Genomic DNA, 21,722 nt, shown 5'->3' on the forward strand with positions numbered 1-21,722 from the left:
CTCTGTTATTTCATCTTTCTTTTTCTTTACAGCATCTGCTCCAACTTGTAATTATAGACTCCTTTGTTTACTTGCTGATTGGCTTTTTCTTCCCGGGCTCTATGAACCCCATGAGGGCAGGAACTATCTGTTTCTTTCCTCTGGCACCTGGCATAGGGCTCTCCGTATTTAAGGAAGGAGTGAACAGATAACTGAAGTCAGGTTGGAAGCCAGGGTCCCTCCACTCTATTTATGTAGCTGCCTCCTTGCACAGAAGGCTGGACCCCAACTGGGACAGGATCTGATTTCCAGGGAGGGCTGGAACCACCCCCCAACCCCTTCCCCACCCCACCCCCACCCCCGCAAGTGTTCCCAGCCCTGGGCCCTGGGTGCCAGGTAATTTGGTCTAGGTATCAGGCAGGGGCAAGAATCCAGCCTCCCTGCTGCCCAGCTTGGGGGATCCCTGTCTCTTCCCAGTCGGGCACCACTACTTCCACCTGTCCTGGGGTACATGGGGAAAATGGGGAGCCGTGAGTAGTGCTGGCCAGTCGGGGGTTGTGTGGCAGGGGCGGAGCAGGGGAAGCGCTGCATAGTCCCTCCTGGAGAGTGGGCAGGGCCAGGTGGGAGGTGCCCAGACCGACCCCGGGTGCCTTTGTTCAGACCCAGACTCCTTCCTGAAGTCGGCGCGGCTGCAGCGGCTGCCTTCGTCGTCTTCGGAGATGGGCAGCCAAGACGGGTCACCGCTACGCGAGACGCGCAAAGACCCGTTCTCCGCGGCAGCGGCCGAGTGCTCCTGCCGCCAGGACGGGCTCACGGTCATCGTCACAGCCTGCCTCACCTTCGCCACCGGTGTCACCGTGGCGCTGGTCATGCAGATCTACTTCGGGGACCCCCAGGTGAGGGGGACAAATGGGGAGGGGGAGGGAACTGGCTAGGAGAGAGTAGGGTAATGTTTGAGGGGCTGTGGAAACTGAGGAATGACTGAGAGGTGGAAGGGGAGAGGGTAGTAACTTGGGAGAGGAAGGTCCCAAAGAGAGGAGCTCCAGCGCCTGAAGGGGAGGGAACAAGGAAGGGACTCGATCCATTAGAAGGCACTTGGGGTAATGAGAGGAGAGTCAAGAGGAAAAGAAGGCAGGGCTTCGACCCTACCCCCTGTACAGTTCTAGGGCTAGTGGAGGTGCCCTAGGGAGGTGGACAGCTACTCCTGCCCCCCACCAAGTCCTCTCTCCCCTCCCAGATCTTCCAGCAGGGTGCTGTGGTGACGGATGCTGCTCGCTGCACTTCACTGGGCATCGAGGTGCTCAATAAACAGGGATCTTCTGTGGATGCAGCTGTGGCAGCAGCCTTGTGTTTGGGAATCGTGGCTCCGCACAGTTCTGGCCTGGGCGGGTAAGGAGCAGTGGAGATCCGGGGTCCACCATGCCTACTTCTTGCCTCCTGGTCTGTAGGCCTGTGAAGCACTCCTAACTTAGGAAGAAGGGCAGTTGGGCCCCAACTCCTTGCATTTTCTCTTTCTACACCAAATTTCACCCCCTTCTCCCTGGATGGAGTCAGAAGAGCAAAGCTACCTAATGGAAAACTTGAAAGTGTTTTCAGAAGCTTTAAAAAAAAAAAATGGAAAGAAACTTGTAAACCATAAATTGAGGTGCACAGGTGGAGGTATACTGTCATCAATTAAGGCAATGATACTTAAACTTTTAGGATAACAAATCCCTGTGGGTCTGATAAAAAGCATTGGACCATCTATCCTCCAAAAATAAGCCACGTTAAGAACTCTTAAAAACAGAAGTTACAAACTGCCCACCCATGGGCAACACCTGGCACACAGACTGGTTTGGTTTGGACACTGAACTGTCTTAAACTTTTGGTTGCTCTTGTTAAAAAGTTGAGAATTTTCATAAAAATCCAGATTTCCAACATCTCTTGAACAATCGGAAGATCTGGTAAGAACTTGGGCCCACATTGTCACGTGGCTGAAATTATCTGGAGTGGAATAGAAGCTGCTTCCCATGATGGGGCATGCACTATCCAGTTTGCTCTTGTTTCTCTGTCCTGCTTTCCTTATTTTGTCATTTAGCTGTGGGCATTTTAGGTGTAAATAAGCCACAGAAAAGGAACAAGCTGACTAAGTTACCTATCTTGGTTCCTGTAAGACCAGCCCTCCAAGCTGTACCAAAGACATTCCGCTTTGGTTTTGCATGTTTTATCCTTACATAATCCAGTCCTGGGGGAGGGGCAAGGGACATAGCAAGTAGGCAGGTGCAGGAAGCTGGCAGGGATCCAGCTCTGGTCCAGGGTGGGAGCATGGGGCAGAACATCCTGTTCTCCCAGTCTCTGGGCTTTTCCTAAACAGGGATTAAAGTCTCCAGTGACAGGCTGGAAGAAGTCCATGGACCCTGAGTCTCCAACCCCCTTGATTTCACTCCCATCCTCTTAGGGTGGCTGAGTCTATGAATCCATGCTGGGGAGGGGACTCAGACACCTGACCCCAAATGACAAACCAAGCCTACATCTCTCACCACTGAGGATGGAGGGGCAGCAGGTTAATTGTACAGAGGGGTAGCATGTTACCATCACCCTTCCCCTTCTGTGTTTCTCCCAGTGGGGGCGTGATGCTGGTACATGACATCCGTCGAAATGAGAGCCACCTAATTGATTTCCGGGAGTCCGCACCGGGGGCCCTCAGGGAAGAGACCCTGCAAAGATCCTGGGAGACCAAGGTGGGGACCCTGGTGAGAAGAGAAATTTCAGGGGAATCTCTCTTCATTGCCCTTCTGCTAACCCAGGCATTAATTTGCTGAGTATTTACCATGTGAGTGGGAAAAAGAGTTGAGCAGGATTCTCTTGGGCTATGTGTAAGACAGGCAGCCCCCAAAATAAAATAATGAACCAGAAAATGTGGATGGTTGATTACAGGTAATACTGCAACACCTTACTTCTCTGGCAGTCTTACCTGTCTGGCTGAGGTAAGGAAGGAAGAAAAAAGCCTACTGAGTACCCTGAAATGTCACAAAGTTGATGTAATAAAACTCACACATCTCACTCTGAGCCAGTTGACTGTAACTTTCCTAGCCCCTCACATATTGGAAGATTAGAGGGGAACTGCTAGAGGCAAACCAACTGTCTGCTGAGAGAAAAAGAAGAAATTGAATAACTTGGAAAACTGGGTACTTAGTGCAGTGACAAAAGCCAAGCACACCCCCGAGTCTTGAGAGCTCAGAGTAATGATGGTGTGAAACTGAATAGGTTAAATGAAGGTTCCTTGTTCAACATTTTAAAAGGCAGGGTTGCCTGGGCACGGTGGCTTATACCTGTAATCCCAGCACTTTGGGAAGCCAAGGCAGGAGGATTGCTTGAGGCCAGGAGCTTGAGACCAGCCTGAGCAACATAGTGAGACTTTATCTCTACAAAACATGTTTTGAAATTAGCCAGGCATGGTAGCATGTGCCAAGGATCACTTGACTTGAGCCCAGGAGTTGGAGGCCACAGTGAGCTATGACCATGGCTCTATCCAGCCTGGGTGACAGAACAAAACCCTGTCTCAAAAAAAAAAAAAAAGGGGCAGGGGTTGGTAAAATCCAATGTAGACAAGTGTCTGTCTAAACTGGTTACATCCTGGCTCTTGAAAGGTTTTGCTTAATTTATAAATCTCTCAACTATGGCAGCTAAAAGAGGCCTTTCTGCATTTGCTGATAGGAAGTCAGGGAGATGGGAGGGCTGCCTGCTTGGGAAAGCTTGTCCCTCCCTTGGGATACTTGCCCTGTGTCTCTCCCCTGTGCCAGCCATCCCTGGCTTGGGGCTCTGCGGAGTTCAGCCCAGCCCCCCCCTTCCAGTGACCTGGTCTCCTCTCTCCCTCGCCTGCCCGCCTTGCCCAGCCTGGGCTCTTGGTGGGGGTTCCCGGAATGGTGAAGGGGCTACATGAAGCTCACCAGCTCTATGGCAGGTAACAACCCTCCCCCTGGGGACCAGGGACCCCTGTTTGTATCTCTCCTTGGGTGGCCTTCTCCTACTTCCCTGGATTCTTCCTTTCCAAACTCCCCCTCCTAATATCCCCTTCCCTTGCCAGGACTCTCCTTCCCAGGAACCCCCCTCCCCCCAGGACCCCTCCTCCTTCCCCCAGGACCTCCTCCACCCCCTGCTCTCCGGCCCCCCCAGGCTGCCATGGTCCCAAGTCCTGGCCTTCGCAGCAGCTGTGGCCCAAGATGGCTTCAACGTGACTCATGATCTAGGTCAGTGGGGCCTGGGGATTTGGGAGAGACTTGAGGTTGACAGAGAGAGGTAGAATCTTGAGTTTTGGGAGCCCAAGCCAAAGAGGACCTCTATTCCAGTTTGCTCCTCAGACCCCCTTCCCACCTTATCCCACCCTCACCTGGAGGTGGCCTCAAAGGAGGGGGGGTCTGGGAAGGGCCCTTAGACATCCCTGCCTCCCCCTTAAGAGGCTCCTGGGGGGCCGGGACACATAGGGCGGACCACTCAGCTCCCATCTACGCCACCTATTGCACGTCTCATCTGGTCCAGTCCTGGCGCCCCGCCCTGCCCAGCCTCCCATCCCTGCCCCTAGCCCGTGCCCTGGCTGAACAGCTGCCACCCAACATGTCCGAGCACTTCCAAGAGACATTCCTGCCATTGGGCCGCCCGCCACTACCTGGCTCGCTGCTGCGTCGGCCCGACCTGGCTGAGGTGCTGGATACACTTGGCACCTCTGGCCCGGCCGCCTTCTACGCTGGCGGCAACCTCACTCTGGAGATGGTAGCCGAGGTGAGTGCTAGCATTGTACAGGTGGGGGCGTGCCCCAAGGTCCCTATTGCAGGACATCCTCATCCCCTTTTTTTCCTTCCTTCCTTTCCTCCCTTTCTTTCTATACATATTTACTGTGGATTATGTTCATTTGAAATTCTAGAATAGTCAAAACTAACCTCTATCAACAGTAATCAGATCAGTGGTTGGTGGGGCCAGGAGGAGTTGACTGGGCTATGACATGAAAAACCTCCTGGGATGATAAAAGTGTTCTTTTTTTTTTTTTTTTTTCAAATGGCGTTTCGCTTTGTCACCCAGGGTGGAGTGCAGTGTTGCCATGTTGGCTCACTGCAACCTCTGCCTCCCAGGTTCAAGTGATCCTCCTGCCTCAGCCTCCCAAGTAACTGGGATTACAGGTGTGCACCAACAAGCCCAGCTGATTTTGTATTTTTAGTAGAGACAGGGTTTCACCATGTTGGCCAGGCTTGTCTCGAACTCCTGACATCAAGTGATCTACCCGTCTTGGCCTCCCAAAGTGCTGGGACTGTAAGTGTGAGCCACCGTGCCTGGCCAGAAGTATTCTATCTTGATTCAGAGATACCTTTGGGCTTCTCAGGGGTGATGCCAACCTGTGTAGGGGCTTATCATGTCCCTTCCAGGCGTGGTGGAGACCAAGTATCAGCCTCAGCTTCCCTAAGCTCACAATTCCTCCCAGCTCTCAGGTTTTCTAGGGACTGAGGGAAGCACCTCTTTCACTGTTGACTACCAGAACTGGGGAGACTGACACAGAAGGTTACCATCCAACCCCAAAGAGTCCCAGTCTCAGGCAGTAACAGGTGTGAGAACTGTCATTAATAGTGCAAAACGCGTAAGGAAAAATTATGTTCAAGATAAGGATGCATAGACCAACTCAGTGGTTCTCTCATTTGACCAATGGGGATGATTATATCTGTCTCTGCCATATGGTTGTGAGAATTAAATGGGTCTGTTATTCATTCAACTTTCACAAAGTGCCAACTCTGTGCCAGGCCCTATGCTGGGCACGGGATGTGCCAATAGACTCAAACAGACTGGAAGGTCCAGGAGATTACTGACTTGAGATTCTTCTGGGTCCAGGTTCTCAATCCATAGTGTTTGGATTTGCTCCTCCCTCTTTCTCTTTCTCTCTCTCTCTCCACTCAAACAGACTGGAAGGTCCAGGAGATTACTGACTTGAGATTCTTCTGGGTCCAGGTTCTCAATCCATAGTGTTTGGATTTGCTCTCCCTCTTTCTCTTTCTCTCTCTCTCTCCACTCAAACAGACTGGAAGGTCCAGGAGATTACTGACTTGAGATTCTTCTGGGTCCAGGTTCTCAATCCATAGTGTTTGGATTTGCTCTCCCTCTTTCTCTTTCTCTCTGTCTCTCCACTCAAACAGACTGGAAGGTCCAGGAGATTACTGACTTGAGATTCTTCTGGGTCCAGGTTCTCAATCCATAGTGTTTGGATTTGCTCTCCCTCTTTCTCTTTCTCTCTCTCTCTCCACTCAAACAGACTGGAAGGTCCAGGAGATTACTGACTTGAGATTCTTCTGGGTCCAGGTTCTCAATCCATAGTGTTTGGATTTGCTCTCCCTCTTTCTCTTTCTCTCTGTCTCTCCACTCAAACAGACTGGAAGGTCCAGGAGATTACTGACTTGAGATTCTTCTGGGTCCAGGTTCTCAATCCATAGTGTTTGGATTTGCTCTCCCTCTTTCTCTTTCTCTCTCTCTCTCCACTCAAACAGACTGGAAGGTCCAGGAGATTACTGACTTGAGATTCTTCTGGGTCCAGGTTCTCAATCCATAGTGTTTGGATTTGCTCTCCCTCTTTCTCTTTCTCTCTGTCTCTCCACTCAAACAGACTGGAAGGTCCAGGAGATTACTGACTTGAGATTCTTCTGGGTCCAGGTTCTCAATCCATAGTGTTTGGATTTGCTCTCCCTCTTTCTCTTTCTCTCTCTCTCTCCACTCAAACAGACTGGAAGGTCCAGGAGATTACTGACTTGAGATTCTTCTGGGTCCAGGTTCTCAATCCATAGTGTTTGGATTTGCTCTCCCTCTTTCTCTTTCTCTCTCTCTCTCCACTCAAACAGACTGGAAGGTCCAGGAGATTACTGACTTGAGATTCTTCTGGGTCCAGGTTCTCAATCCATAGTGTTTGGATTTGCTCTCCCTCTTTCTCTTTCTCTCTGTCTCTCCACTCAAACAGACTGGAAGGTCCAGGAGATTACTGACTTGAGATTCTTCTGGGTCCAGGTTCTCAATCCATAGTGTTTGGATTTGCTCTCCCTCTTTCTCTTTCTCTCTCTCTCTCCACTCAAACAGACTGGAAGGTCCAGGAGATTACTGACTTGAGATTCTTCTGGGTCCAGGTTCTCAATCCATAGTGTTTGGATTTGCTCTCCCTCTTTCTCTTTCTCTCTCTCTCTCCACTCAAACAGACTGGAAGGTCCAGGAGATTACTGACTTGAGATTCTTCTGGGTCCAGGTTCTCAATCTATAGTGTTTGGATTTGCTCTTCCTCTTTCTCTTTCTCTCTCTCTCTCCACTCAAACAGACTGGAAGGTCCAGGAGATTACTGACTTGAGATTCTTCTGGGTCCAGGTTCTCAATCCATAGTGTTTGGATTTGCTCCTCCCTCTTTCTCTTTCTCTCTCTCTCTCCACTCAAACAGACTGGAAGGTCCAGGAGATTACTGACTTGAGATTCTTCTGGGTCCAGGTTCTCAATCCATAGTGTTTGGATTTGCTCTCCCTCTTTCTCTTTCTCTCTCTCTCTCCACTCAAACAGACTGGAAGGTCCAGGAGATTACTGACTTGAGATTCTTCTGGGTCCAGGTTCTCAATCCATAGTGTTTGGATTTGCTCTCCCTCTTTCTCTTTCTCTCTGTCTCTCCACTCAAACAGACTGGAAGGTCCAGGAGATTACTGACTTGAGATTCTTCTGGGTCCAGGTTCTCAATCCATAGTGTTTGGATTTGCTCTCCCTCTTTCTCTTTCTCTCTCTCTCTCCACTCAAACAGACTGGAAGGTCCAGGAGATTACTGACTTGAGATTCTTCTGGGTCCAGGTTCTCAATCCATAGTGTTTGGATTTGCTCTCCCTCTTTCTCTTTCTCTCTGTCTCTCCACTCAAACAGACTGGAAGGTCCAGGAGATTACTGACTTGAGATTCTTCTGGGTCCAGGTTCTCAATCCATAGTGTTTGGATTTGCTCTCCCTCTTTCTCTTTCTCTCTCTCTCTCCACTCAAACAGACTGGAACGTCCAGGAGATTACTGACTTGAGATTCTTCTGGGTCCAGGTTCTCAATCCATAGTGTTTGGATTTGCTCTCCCTCTTTCTCTTTCTCTCTCTCTCTCCACTCAAACAGACTGGAAGGTCCAGGAGATTACTGACTTGAGATTCTTCTGGGTCCAGGTTCTCAATCCATAGTGTTTGGATTTGCTCTCCCTCTTTCTCTTTCTCTCTGTCTCTCCACTCAAACAGACTGGAAGGTCCAGGAGATTACTGACTTGAGATTCTTCTGGGTCCAGGTTCTCAATCCATAGTGTTTGGATTTGCTCTCCCTCTTTCTCTTTCTCTCTGTCTCTCCACTCAAACAGACTGGAAGGTCCAGGAGATTACTGACTTGAGATTCTTCTGGGTCCAGGTTCTCAATCCATAGTGTTTGGATTTGCTCTCCCTCTTTCTCTTTCTCTCTCTCTCTCCACTCAAACAGACTGGAAGGTCCAGGAGATTACTGACTTGAGATTCTTCTGGGTCCAGGTTCTCAATCCATAGTGTTTGGATTTGCTCTCCCTCTTTCTCTTTCTCTCTCTCTCTCCACTCAAACAGACTGGAAGGTCCAGGAGATTACTGACTTGAGATTCTTCTGGGTCCAGGTTCTCAATCCATAGTGTTTGGATTTGCTCTCCCTCTTTCTCTTTCTCTCTCTCTCTCCACTCAAACAGACTGGAAGGTCCAGGAGATTACTGACTTGAGATTCTTCTGGGTCCAGGTTCTCAATCTATAGTGTTTGGATTTGCTCTTCCTCTTTCTCTTTCTCTCTCTCTCTCCACTCAAACAGACTGGAAGGTCCAGGAGATTACTGACTTGAGATTCTTCTGGGTCCAGGTTCTCAATCCATAGTGTTTGGATTTGCTCCTCCCTCTTTCTCTTTCTCTCTCTCTCTCCACTCAAACAGACTGGAAGGTCCAGGAGATTACTGACTTGAGATTCTTCTGGGTCCAGGTTCTCAATCCATAGTGTTTGGATTTGCTCTCCCTCTTTCTCTTTCTCTCTCTCTCTCCACTCAAACAGACTGGAAGGTCCAGGAGATTACTGACTTGAGATTCTTCTGGGTCCAGGTTCTCAATCCATAGTGTTTGGATTTGCTCTCCCTCTTTCTCTTTCTCTCTCTCTCTCCACTCAAACAGACTGGAAGGTCCAGGAGATTACTGACTTGAGATTCTTCTGGGTCCAGGTTCTTAATCCATAGTGTTTGGATTTGCTCTCCCTCTTTCTCTTTCTCTCTGTCTCTCCACTCAAACAGACTGGAAGGTCCAGGAGATTACTGACTTGAGATTCTTCTGGGTCCAGGTTCTCAATCCATAGTGTTTGGATTTGCTCTCCCTCTTTCTCTTTCTCTCTCTCTCTCCACTCAAACAGACTGGAAGGTCCAGGAGATTACTGACTTGAGATTCTTCTGGGTCCAGGTTCTCAATCCATAGTGTTTGGATTTGCTCTCCCTCTTTCTCTTTCTCTCTGTCTCTCCACTCAAACAGACTGGAAGGTCCAGGAGATTACTGACTTGAGATTCTTCTGGGTCCAGGTTCTCAATCCATAGTGTTTGGATTTGCTCTCCCTCTTTCTCTTTCTCTCTCTCTCTCCACTCAAACAGACTGGAAGGTCCAGGAGATTACTGACTTGAGATTCTTCTGGGTCCAGGTTCTCAATCCATAGTGTTTGGATTTGCTCTCCCTCTTTCTCTTTCTCTCTGTCTCTCCACTCAAACAGACTGGAAGGTCCAGGAGATTACTGACTTGAGATTCTTCTGGGTCCAGGTTCTCAATCCATAGTGTTTGGATTTGCTCTCCCTCTTTCTCTTTCTCTCTGTCTCTCCACTCAAACAGACTGGAAGGTCCAGGAGATTACTGACTTGAGATTCTTCTGGGTCCAGGTTCTCAATCCATAGTGTTTGGATTTGCTCTCCCTCTTTCTCTTTCTCTCTCTCTCTCCACTCAAACAGACTGGAAGGTCCAGGAGATTACTGACTTGAGATTCTTCTGGGTCCAGGTTCTCAATCCATAGTGTTTGGATTTGCTCTCCCTCTTTCTCTTTCTCTCTGTCTCTCCACTCAAACAGACTGGAAGGTCCAGGAGATTACTGACTTGAGATTCTTCTGGGTCCAGGTTCTCAATCCATAGTGTTTGGATTTGCTCTCCCTCTTTCTCTTTCTCTCTCTCTCTCCACTCAAACAGACTGGAAGGTCCAGGAGATTACTGACTTGAGATTCTTCTGGGTCCAGGTTCTCAATCCATAGTGTTTGGATTTGCTCTCCCTCTTTCTCTTTCTCTCTCTCTCTCCACTCAAACAGACTGGAAGGTCCAGGAGATTACTGACTTGAGATTCTTCTGGGTCCAGGTTCTCAATCCATAGTGTTTGGATTTGCTCTCCCTCTTTCTCTTTCTCTCTCTCTCTCCACTCAAACAGACTGGAAGGTCCAGGAGATTACTGACTTGAGATTCTTCTGGGTCCAGGTTCTCAATCCATAGTGTTTGGATTTGCTCTCCCTCTTTCTCTTTCTCTCTCTCTCTCCACTCAAACAGACTGGAAGGTCCAGGAGATTACTGACTTGAGATTCTTCTGGGTCCAGGTTCTTAATCCATAGTGTTTGGATTTGCTCTCCCTCTTTCTCTTTCTCTCTGTCTCTCCACTCAAACAGACTGGAAGGTCCAGGAGATTACTGACTTGAGATTCTTCTGGGTCCAGGTTCTCAATCCATAGTGTTTGGATTTGCTCTCCCTCTTTCTCTTTCTCTCTCTCTCTCCACTCAAACAGACTGGAAGGTCCAGGAGATTACTGACTTGAGATTCTTCTGGGTCCAGGTTCTCAATCCATAGTGTTTGGATTTGCTCTCCCTCTTTCTCTTTCTCTCTGTCTCTCCACTCAAACAGACTGGAAGGTCCAGGAGATTACTGACTTGAGATTCTTCTGGGTCCAGGTTCTCAATCCATAGTGTTTGGATTTGCTCTCCCTCTTTCTCTTTCTCTCTCTCTCTCCACTCAAACAGACTGGAAGGTCCAGGAGATTACTGACTTGAGATTCTTCTGGGTCCAGGTTCTCAATCCATAGTGTTTGGATTTGCTCTCCCTCTTTCTCTTTCTCTCTGTCTCTCCACTCAAACAGACTGGAAGGTCCAGGAGATTACTGACTTGAGATTCTTCTGGGTCCAGGTTCTCAATCCATAGTGTTTGGATTTGCTCTCCCTCTTTCTCTTTCTCTCTGTCTCTCCACTCAAACAGACTGGAAGGTCCAGGAGATTACTGACTTGAGATTCTTCTGGGTCCAGGTTCTCAATCCATAGTGTTTGGATTTGCTCTCCCTCTTTCTCTTTCTCTCTCTCTCTCCACTCAAACAGACTGGAAGGTCCAGGAGATTACTGACTTGAGATTCTTCTGGGTCCAGGTTCTCAATCCATAGTGTTTGGATTTGCTCTCCCTCTTTCTCTTTCTCTCTGTCTCTCCACTCAAACAGACTGGAAGGTCCAGGAGATTACTGACTTGAGATTCTTCTGGGTCCAGGTTCTCAATCCATAGTGTTTGGATTTGCTCTCCCTCTTTCTCTTTCTCTCTCTCTCTCCACTCAAACAGACTGGAAGGTCCAGGAGATTACTGACTTGAGATTCTTCTGGGTCCAGGTTCTCAATCCATAGTGTTTGGATTTGCTCTCCCTCTTTCTCTTTCTCTCTCTCTCTCCACTCAAACAGACTGGAAGGTCCAGGAGATTACTGACTTGAGATTCTTCTGGGTCCAGGTTCTCAATCCATAGTGTTTGGATTTGCTCTCCCTCTTTCTCTTTCTCTCTCTCTCTCCACTCAAACAGACTGGAAGGTCCAGGAGATTACTGACTTGAGATTCTTCTGGGTCCAGGTTCTCAATCCATAGTGTTTGGATTTGCTCTCCCTCTTTCTCTTTCTCTCTCTCTCTCCACTCAAACAGACTGGAAGGTCCAGGAGATTACTGACTTGAGATTCTTCTGGGTCCAGGTTCTCAATCCATAGTGTTTGGATTTGCTCTCCCTCTTTCTCTTTCTCTCTCTCTCTCCACTCAAACAGACTGGAAGGTCCAGGAGATTACTGACTTGAGATTCTTCTGGGTCCAGGTTCTCAATCCATAGTGTTTGGATTTGCTCTCCCTCTTTCTCTTTCTCTCTGTCTCTCCACTCAAACAGACTGGAAGGTCCAGGAGATTACTGACTTGAGATTCTTCTGGGTCCAGGTTCTCAATCCATAGTGTTTGGATTTGCTCTCCCTCTTTCTCTTTCTCTCTGTCTCTCCACTCAAACAGACTGGAAGGTCCAGGAGATTACTGACTTGAGATTCTTCTGGGTCCAGGTTCTCAATCCATAGTGTTTGGATTTGCTCTCCCTCTTTCTCTTTCTCTCTCTCTCTCCACTCAAACAGACTGGAAGGTCCAGGAGATTACTGACTTGAGATTCTTCTGGGTCCAGGTTCTCAATCCATAGTGTTTGGATTTGCTCTCCCTCTTTCTCTTTCTCTCTCTCTCTCCACTCAAACAGACTGGAAGGTCCAGGAGATTACTGACTTGAGATTCTTCTGGGTCCAGGTTCTCAATCCATAGTGTTTGGATTTGCTCTCCCTCTTTCTCTTTCTCTCTGTCTCTCCACTCTACCTTCCTCCGTTTGGATTCACTCTCAGATCCTTTCCACCTGCTCCCCACCAGCCCATGTCAGGCCATCCTTCCAGCAAGGCACTCCAGAGAAAGAGCATTTCTCCTTCCCGGTAGTTCCAGCAAAAGACTCCAGGTTGTGTCTTATTGGCTCCTCATAGGTCTCATAACTATTCCCAAACCAATCACTGTAGCACAGAAGGCAATGCCCCAATTGGCCAGGCCTGGGTTGTGTGCCCTTTCCTGGAGGTGGCAAAGGGAACACAGGAGATTCTAACAAAGACCATCAGATCTCTGACAAAAAGAAACCCAAAGTTGAGTTTATTAACTTGCCAGACAAAGGAACTCAAGAATTCAAATGGGCCAGCCATGGTGGCTAACCCCTGTAATCCCAGCACTTTGGGAGGCCAAGGCAGGCAGATCCTTGAGCCCAAGAGTTTGAGACCAGCCTGAACAACATAGTGAGCCCCCATCTCTACAAAACATACAAAACTACCCGGCTGTGGTGGCACGTGCCTGTAGTTCCAGCTACTCAGGAGGCTGAGGCAGGAGGATCTTCTGAGCCTGGGAAGGTTGAGGCTGCAGTGAGCCATAATCATGCCCCTGCATTCCAGCCTGGGTGGCAGAGTGAGACCCTGTCTCGAAAAAAAAAAAAAAAATTTAATATGTAATTCACTGAAGGTAGATAAATCAGGGGTTTCAAGTACTATGAAGTACAAAAAAGGAAAGGATTCAGAGTGGTTATGCTCATTTAGAGTTGACAGTACACTGGATAGGATAGAATGAGCCCGTTGGTTGTACAAGACTGGTTCACTGGTCAATAATGAGTGCTTGTTTATGTCCAGTAAGGATCAGTCCTTCCAGGATCACTGAAAGTCACGGTTTTGTAGTGGCTTTAGTTGGTTGTGGTGAGATGCAGCATTCAGTTTTGATATCTCCTAGGCAAGTGCTGCTGTAAGTGGAAAATCTTCCTTTTACATAGGCAGAGAGAGCAGCAGGTACAAAGACTGCAAAGACACAAAGGCATGAGTTCAGGAACTGCAGGTCACTCTGCAGTTGTATAGAGCTCACTGGGGAATAGCAGGACATGAGGGGAGGGGTAGGCAGGGGCCAGATCACAAAAGGCCTTGAATGGCAAACTAGGAAGGTCATTAATAGAATGTACCCAGTATAATGCCTGGCACGTAATAGGTGCTAGGTGCTCTGTGTTAGTGCTTTTCCCCCTTCCTTTTTCCTGGGGTGTTTAGGGATAATGGGGTCTCTAAAGGCTACGATGGGGGTTGCAGAAGACACAGAAGTTATAAACAGCTGATCTGTCCGTGATCCAAATATGTATTATAGGCTAAAACCACATGCTCACAATGGTGGGCGGTCATTCTCTCATTCTCTCCCCTCCAGGCTCAGCATGCAGGGGGTGTCATAACCGAAGAGGACTTCAGCAATTACAGCGCCCTTGTGGAGAAGCCTGTGTGTGGCGTGTACAGAGGTGACCTCTCCCCCGGCTCCCAGGGTCCCCACTCAGGAGAAGCCTCCCAGGCCATGGCCACATCATTTTGGCCTAGAGACTCCTCTCCATTTCACAGGAGAGAAACTAAGGCAGTGAGCTGCCTGGGCAGCCAACTGTTGAAGCAAGCCAGAGCCAGCCCACCTGCTGAAAAGTAGCTGTGGGATCAGTTACCCCAAGTATTTAGGATATGGGTGGTGGACCTGGTCAAAGGCTCCAACCTGGAAGTTGGGGTTCTGGCCATAGGTTTTCTTGATTTGGGCTCCGTGTTGCCTCTGCCCTCTCCCTAGCCACACTGTCACTGCCCTGTACTGCCTAAGTATTTTTAAGACAAAGACCTTCCAAGCTTAATGGTAGAACAAACCCTTCAAGACATTCATAGACCCGGCTCCCCATTGTGCCAAAAGGAAATCGAGGCCCGAGGAGGGAGTAGAACTTAACTGGCCAAACTCAAGAAAACCAACAGGGAACCCAAAGAGCCAAGCTTGTGGCCTGGGTGAGGTCCATGGTTGCTGAACCCAAGGTAGTAGGTGCTGGATTTCTCAGATGGTTCTCAGGCTCTTTCCCTTCTGGGAGAGCCAGATCACATCAAGTCCCAGTAAAGGGTTTCTCTGAGTTCAAGTTTCTAGGCCTCGATTTCCAAATGGATTCCTCTGCCAGAAGCAGTGGAATATGAAGCAATGGAAAGAGCATTATCAGCCAGGCGTGATGGTTCAGGCCTGTAACCCCAGCACTTTGGGAGGCCGAGGAAGGAGGATCGCCTGAGCCCAGGAGTTCATGACCAGCCTGGGCAAGATAGTGAGACACAGTCTCAATAAAAAATTTAAAAGTTAGCCAGGCATAGTGGTATGCCTGAAAGGTCCAGGCTGCAAGCATGATTGTGCCACTGCACTCCAGCCTGGGTGACAGAGTGAGACCATATCTCTCTCTCTCACACACACACACACACACACACGCATAAACAAAAATGAATAAAAAGAAAAAAGGAACAAGCGTAGCATTGGAGTTAGGGTTTGAGTACCAACTGTGCCATTTGCCTTGAACAAGCAAATGTTCAAGGCTCTGAGCCTTGGTTTCCTCCTTAAAATGGAGATAATAATAGTACCTGCATCTTAGGATGCCCATAAGGATTTGATGAGATAATGTAGGAAGTTGCCCTGATCAGAGCAGGCATTGAATATGGATTTTCCATTTCCCCTTCCCAGCCTGGGCTGTCTCAACAATGCTAGTACCTTGTCCCTCTGTACCACAGTTTCCAGACCCATCAAATACGTGTGATAACAGTAGCCACTGTGAGGACTAAGTGAGTGAATTCATATTAGTGTTAAGCATCAGTGATTATTATTCCTTTGATGTCCAAACACCTAGTAACAGAATAGGAAGAGAAGGTTGCTGCTGCCAAGACGTTTGGGGCTGGATGAGACTATCAGAGGTTGTGGATAGTATCCTGGCCTATGGGAGAGCTGAAAAGAGACATGTGACAGGCCAGGAATAGGGACATCTGGTCACCTGTTTCTGCTCTGCTCTGCTGATGGCCTGCAGTTTGACTCCGGGCAAGCTACAGCACTCTTGAGCCTTAGTTTTTTCAAATGGCCACGGAAGCTAGAGACCGATGTTCTGAGTTCAAATCCTGGCCCTGCCCTTGACTTACCATGTGAACCTGAGTGGGTCCCTTTGCCTCTCAATGCTTCGGTTTCCCCTTCTGGTGAAGGGGTTCAGTGCAGTGGTCTCAGTGTGTGTGATGGTGGGATGTGGAGATGGGATGTAGGATGTGAAGGTGCCTTGACCCCTCCCCTGCCATCGGTCACTTCCTATCCTTTCAGGCCACCTGGTTCTCAGTCCCCCACCCCCGCACACGGGCCCTGCCCTCATCAGTGCTCTCAACATCCTGGAGGGCTTCAATCTCACCAGTCTGGTATCCCGAGAACAGGCTCTTCACTGGGTGGCAGAGGTAAGGCTGACCCCTACACCTTTCCCTGGATTTAGGGACATTAGGAGTGGGGAGATTGAGTACTGTCATAGGGCAGGACTAAATCACCTACAGGTTTTCTCACATGAAGATCTACTGGGTGTGGGTACTGGGAGGGGCCTGACAGCCTATTTCATATCCCTGCTGTATTTTCAGACCCTGAAGATTGCGTTAGCCCTGGCCAGCAGACTGGGAGATCCCATCTATGATTCTACCATCACTGAGAGCATGGATGACATGCTCAGGTGGGTCTTGGGCAGGACCTGGGAGCTGCAGAGGCAGTGGTGGTTGTGGGGAAAGGATCAGGTGAAAAGCAGCTGGTGTAGCAATAAAGGCCTGAATTCCTAAGTCAATTTCAGCTCAACCCCCAACTCACAACTTGACACTGGGTGCCTCTCCCTGCACCTCACCTTTCCAACAGCACAATGAGTTGGCCTTCTTCATGTGGCTCTTAAATTTTTTTGAGGCTAGTATAACACGTATATGAGCCCATCTGCTCCTCCTTTTGAGTGTGAAAAGAAAGCTTAATACCAAAGTCCTGGCACAGTGGCTCACACCTGTAATCCAGCACTTTGGGAGGCCGAGTCAGGTGGATCACCTTGGGTCAGGAGTTTGTTAGCAGCCTGACCAACATAATGAAACCCTGTCTCTACTAAAAATACAAAAATTAGCCAGCCATATTGGCACATGCCTGTAGTCCCAGCTACTCGGGAGGCTGAGGCAGGAGAATCACTTGAACCCAGGAAGCGGAGGTTGCAGTGAGCCAAGACCATGCCACTGCACTCCAGCCTGGGTAATAGAGTGAGACTTTGTCTCCAAAAACAAAGACAGTCTCCAAGCAAATACTGAAGGTGGTGGGAATACAGCTTCATTAGCAACATAATATAGTAGTAGGTTGTAGGCTCTGGTGAGACTGCCTCCATTCAAATCCCAGCTTTACCCTTTGCTAGCTTTGCAGCCTTGGGCAAGTAAATCTAAATCTCAGTTTCTACAAGGGGGCTTGACAATAATGGTATCAACCTCATGAGGCTGTGGTGAGGACTAAACAAAGTCATACATGTAAAGTCTTTTTTTGGTTGAAAATTGAATAAATGTCTTCAAGTTATCCTTGGTAACTTATCATTCTCTAATCAACTATGGATAACCGAACACACAGTTATTTGAATTTTTAAAATTCTGAAGAATTACATGTTGTTTCTAAGATCAATGCAAACTTTGTTCTAAAACACACACATGCATGCCTATATCAAATCTATTCAGCCAGGCGCGGTGGCTCACGCCTGTAATCCCAGTATTTTGGGAGGCCAAGGCGGGTGGATCACAAGGCCAAGAGATCGAGACTATCCTGGTCAACATTGTGAAACCCCGTCTCTACTAAAAATACAAAAAATTAGCTGGGCATGGTGGCACATGCCTGTAATCCCAGCTACTCAGGAGGCTGAGGCAGGAGAATTGCCTGAACCCAGGAGGCGGAGGTTGCGGTGAGCCGAGATCGCACCATTGCACTCCAGCCTGGGTAACAAGAGCGAAACTCCGTCTCAAAAAGAAAAAAAGAAATCTATTCAACCAGTTCCTCCAGTAAATAGTTATTGAGCACTTACTCTGTGCCTTGGGACACAATTTTAATAGAAAGTAAAGATCCTGGCTGGTTGTGGTGGCTCATGACTGTAATCTAGGCACTTTGAGAGGCCAACGCAGGTGGATCATTTGAGGTCAAGAGTTCAAGACCAACCTGGCCAACATAGTGAAACCCCATCTCAACTAAAATTACAAAAAAAAAAAAAAATTAGCCAGGCATGGTGGTGGGTGCCTATAATCCAAGCTACTCAGGAGGCTGAGGCAGGAGAATCTCTTGAACCTGGGAGGCAGAGGTTGCAGTGAGCCAAGATCGCGCCATTGCACTCCAGCCTTGGTAACAAGAGTGAAACTCCGTCTCAAAAAAAAAAAAAAAAAAACTTTAGACAACAAACATTAGTTTACATGAATCCAGGTTGTTAATTCAAAACAAATATTTTTTGATCATCCACTATGCACCAGTCACTTTCGTAGAAAAGATTAAGAAGTAAAGGTAGATAACTAAAAGGCTCTTGATTTAAACATTAAATAAATTAAATGTTGGTTCCAGAAGAGAATCTAAATAACACCTAAATAAATTCATTCCTTTCAACAGCTATTCTCTGGGTATTTCTCATGTGCTAGCAATTAATGAGCTTCTGTACTCATAGACTTAGTAGTACAGTGGGGGAGATAGATTTCATCAAATAATTACACAAACACCACAAAAGTAAGGTAGGTGAGCATATTGAGGGCCTGTTGTTTGCTCATCTCCCACTTCTTGTCTTTTCAGCAAGGTGGAGGCTGCCTACCTCCGGGGCCATATCAATGACTCCCAGGCAGCCCCTGCCCCGCTCCTGCCTGTCTATGAGCTAGACGGAGCTCCCACAGCTGCCCAGGTGCTGATCATGGGACCTGATGACTTCATTGTGGCCATGGTTAGGTATGCCATCTCAGACTCAGAATCTGAAACAAGGGATCCTCTGAACCAAGAGGGGGTGGGGGCTGGGTAGAGGTGAAGATGGGCCAGGGCTCACCTGGCCCCACCTCGGCCCCCAGCTCCCTGAACCAGCCCTTTGGCAGCGGCCTTATCACCCCCTCGGGGATCCTGCTCAACAGCCAGATGCTAGACTTCTCATGGCCCAACCGGACAGCTAACCACTCTGCGCCTAGCCTGGTAGGATTTGCTTGCTTCACCCCTCCCCTGGGGACCCTGAGGCTTATAGGTAGGAGGTACAATGGCATGGCTGCCCCTTCCCCCTACTTTCTCCAGAATTTTCTAGTATAAGGAAGCCTAAAGAAGATGTTCACCTCATCCCTAGCCCTGCTAAGTCTGGGATGGGGACCCCAGTGGATCTGAAGAAGCTTTGTCTCATTCTATCACTGACTGTGTGACCTCATGAAGATCTTGCCCTCTCTGGGTAATTTCTTTACCTGTACAATGAGGATATTGGCTCCTATTTGATGTTTTGGGCACTTACCAACACTAGTGGTCTATGACCATGTGAGCTTGAGCTGATGAGGCTCAGCCCAATGGCTGGGCACCAAAGAGCAGCGACCCAAGGAGGAAGGATTTCATTTTTTTTTTTTGAGGCGGAGTCTCACTCAGTTGCTCAAGCTTGAGTGTAGTGGTGCGATCTCAGCTCACTGCAACCTCTTCCTCCTGGGTTCAAGCAATTCTCCTGCCTCAGCCTCCCAGTAGCTGGGATTACAGGTGCCCGCCACCACGTCCAGCTAATTTTTTTGGATTTTTAGTAGAGACAGGTTTCACCATGTTGGCCAGGCTGGTCTCGAACCCCTGACCTCAAATGATTCATCCACTTTGGCCTCTCAAAGTGCTGGGATGATGGGTGTGAGCCACCGCATCTAGCCAGATTTAATAATTTTTATCTAGTTAGAAATCAGCACTCTTACACCCCACAAGCTAGGGCCCCAAAAGGGCAAAGATGCATGAGATGATCAGAGTGGGGTTATCCTGTTCTTCCCCATTGCCATCTTTCTTGGCTTGGTCCTTTCATCTGTGACCATAGCAGCCTCATAGCTCAGTGGATGCACTTACCACTCCCTCATCCACCCCACCCATCCAGGCACCCTACCCATTTCACAGACAGCAAACTGTTGTCTGGGAAGGGACCAGTCTCCCAGGAATACTGGGACTGTGGAAGATGTGGAAGAGGGAGAGCAGCTGGAAGGGTTGTGGAGTGGCCCTTTCCCTGTCTTGTCCCACCCCACCTCCCCTTTGTCGTCTCTGTCCTCTAACAACAGGAGAACTCAGTGCAGCCAGGGAAGCGGCCACTCTCTTTCCTGCTGCCCACAGTGGTCCGACCCGCGGAGGGGCTCTGTGGAACCTACCTCGCTCTGGGGGCCAATGGAGCTGCCCGGGGCCTCAGCGGCCTGACCCAGGTGAGGTTTACTCCATGATTGGCTTTTTTTCAGTCGGGAGCCAAGCTGTGGCCTAGACTGCAGATGCCCATCATCTCTGTGGCTTGTCTCCATTCCTTATATGGCAAACATGGGCTGAGGCTGCTTTGTGCCCGGCGCACCCTGGGCAATGTGGACATGGGCTGCGCTGGGTTTCTTAGTGAAAATGGAGCCCCAATGCTCCCTGTCTTTCTCAGTTGCAGGGGAAATTGCAGGGTCAGTAGAACTGAAAAATGAGGTTAGCATGTGGGCGGCCTGGGTTCTGTTAACCTCAAGTCCCATTATACCTCTACCCAGCATCTGAATAGACAACCAGCCCCCTTTAGGATGGGGTTTTGAAAGGAAGGGCCTGCTTCTCTCCAGAACACCTCGGAATGGTTCCATGAATGTCTTGAGCACCTGATATATATGCCAGGTACATATTTTGGCAGGTGATGAGTTAACTGTCTTGAGTTCTGGAATCACACACGCCTGGGTTCCAGCCCAGGTGCTACCAATTTGCAACCGTGTGATGCTGGAGAATTCACTTAACAGCTCTGAATCTCAGTTTCCTCATCTTTAAAATGGAAATAATAACAATAGCTAACATTATAGAGTTCATACTAAGTGCTGGGCACTGCGTTATGTGTATTAACCCTCTTAACCTTCCCAGTTCTGGAGGGAATCCTTATTTCTATTTTATAGATAAGGAAACTGAAGCCCAGAGAGGTTAAGACATTAGGTCAAGTACCTTCAGCTAGAAAGAGTGGGCAGGCAGTTTGGTTCCAGAGCCTACGCACACTCCTAACCACTAGGTTAAAGACACCACATTGTGCCCTAGATCACCCCTAGCTGTTAACCTTGTCCTATCCAGAGAGAAAAGAAGGGAGCCTGGGGCTAAAGGAGACTTGGTTCTAGTGGTGCTTCTTCCCTGGCTTCCTCTGCACTCTGGGGTGAGTCATTTCCCTTGCTGGCCTTCAATTTCCCTCTCTGTGAAATGGGAACGGTCATCACAGGCCTGCCTGTCTTCCAGGACTATTAAGAGGCTCAGATGCCTAATATAAGAGTTCTCAAGACTGAGGAGCCTGGACCATCACCCCTGGGATTTTTCTGTTCTTTGACTACTTCAGGTTCTGCTGAATGTCCTGACCTTGAACCGGAACCTGAGTGACAGCCTAGCCCGAGGCCGCCTACATCCGGACCTGCAGTCCAACCTCCTGCAGGTGGACAGTGAGTGCAGAGCAAAGACCTTGTGGGACGGGCACAGGGACAGGTAGAGAAAGGGGCTCCTCCCAAGGGTGCCCCTGCCTCAACCAGCTCCAACTGCAGTAAAGTTTGGTTTTCTTCAGCAAATTCCTATTGGAGCAGTGAACAATCTGGGGATTGGAACCAGTCTTGCCATTTCCTGGCTGTGTGGCCTTGGGAAATCCATGTCTCAACCCTGAGCCTCAGTTTTCTCATTTAAAATAAGACGCAGTTGTTCATTCTTCAAACCTTCATTTACTCAACAGTTTGTATTGAACACCCACTATGTGCCAGGCATCATCCTAGGTGCTGGGGCTACTGCATTTACAGGTAAACAGGAAAATAAGTCATCAAAGAAATATGAGACAGTAAAATAAGTTCTCTGCCAACTGTCAAAGCAGGGTGATATAATAGGACTGACTCA

The 21,722-nt window shown here is 48.6% G+C and overlaps 1 protein-coding gene across 5 annotated transcripts in view; it reads left to right on the top strand.

Annotated features, from left to right (window-relative positions):
- The window catches only part of GGT7 (gamma-glutamyltransferase 7), a 36,045-nt gene that overhangs the window by 9,932 nt on the left and 4,391 nt on the right, over positions 1 to 21,722 (top strand). Inside the window, exons 2-14 of one of the 5 annotated variants that reach the window (XM_008995480.5) lie at positions 640 to 875; positions 1,217 to 1,368; positions 2,582 to 2,711; positions 3,855 to 3,922; positions 4,135 to 4,208; positions 4,541 to 4,737; positions 14,025 to 14,112; positions 15,954 to 16,081; positions 16,256 to 16,344; positions 18,447 to 18,596; positions 18,713 to 18,830; positions 19,919 to 20,056; positions 21,184 to 21,283. In XM_008995480.5, coding sequence (XP_008993728.1) covers positions 640 to 875; positions 1,217 to 1,368; positions 2,582 to 2,711; positions 3,855 to 3,922; positions 4,135 to 4,208; positions 4,541 to 4,737; positions 14,025 to 14,112; positions 15,954 to 16,081; positions 16,256 to 16,344; positions 18,447 to 18,596; positions 18,713 to 18,830; positions 19,919 to 20,056; positions 21,184 to 21,283 — 1,668 coding nt within the window. The remainder of the gene's footprint in view (positions 1 to 639; positions 876 to 1,216; positions 1,369 to 2,581; positions 2,712 to 3,854; positions 3,923 to 4,134; positions 4,209 to 4,540; positions 4,738 to 14,024; positions 14,113 to 15,953; positions 16,082 to 16,255; positions 16,345 to 18,446; positions 18,597 to 18,712; positions 18,831 to 19,918; positions 20,057 to 21,183; positions 21,284 to 21,722) is intronic. The other 4 variants (XM_078371062.1, XM_002747257.6, XM_035298045.3 and 1 more) reach the window with 4 other exon arrangements.

The sequence above is a fragment of the Callithrix jacchus genome, chromosome 5 (genome assembly GCF_049354715.1).
Source record: "Callithrix jacchus isolate 240 chromosome 5, calJac240_pri, whole genome shotgun sequence".
NCBI classification, from domain to species: domain Eukaryota; kingdom Metazoa; phylum Chordata; class Mammalia; order Primates; family Cebidae; genus Callithrix; species Callithrix jacchus.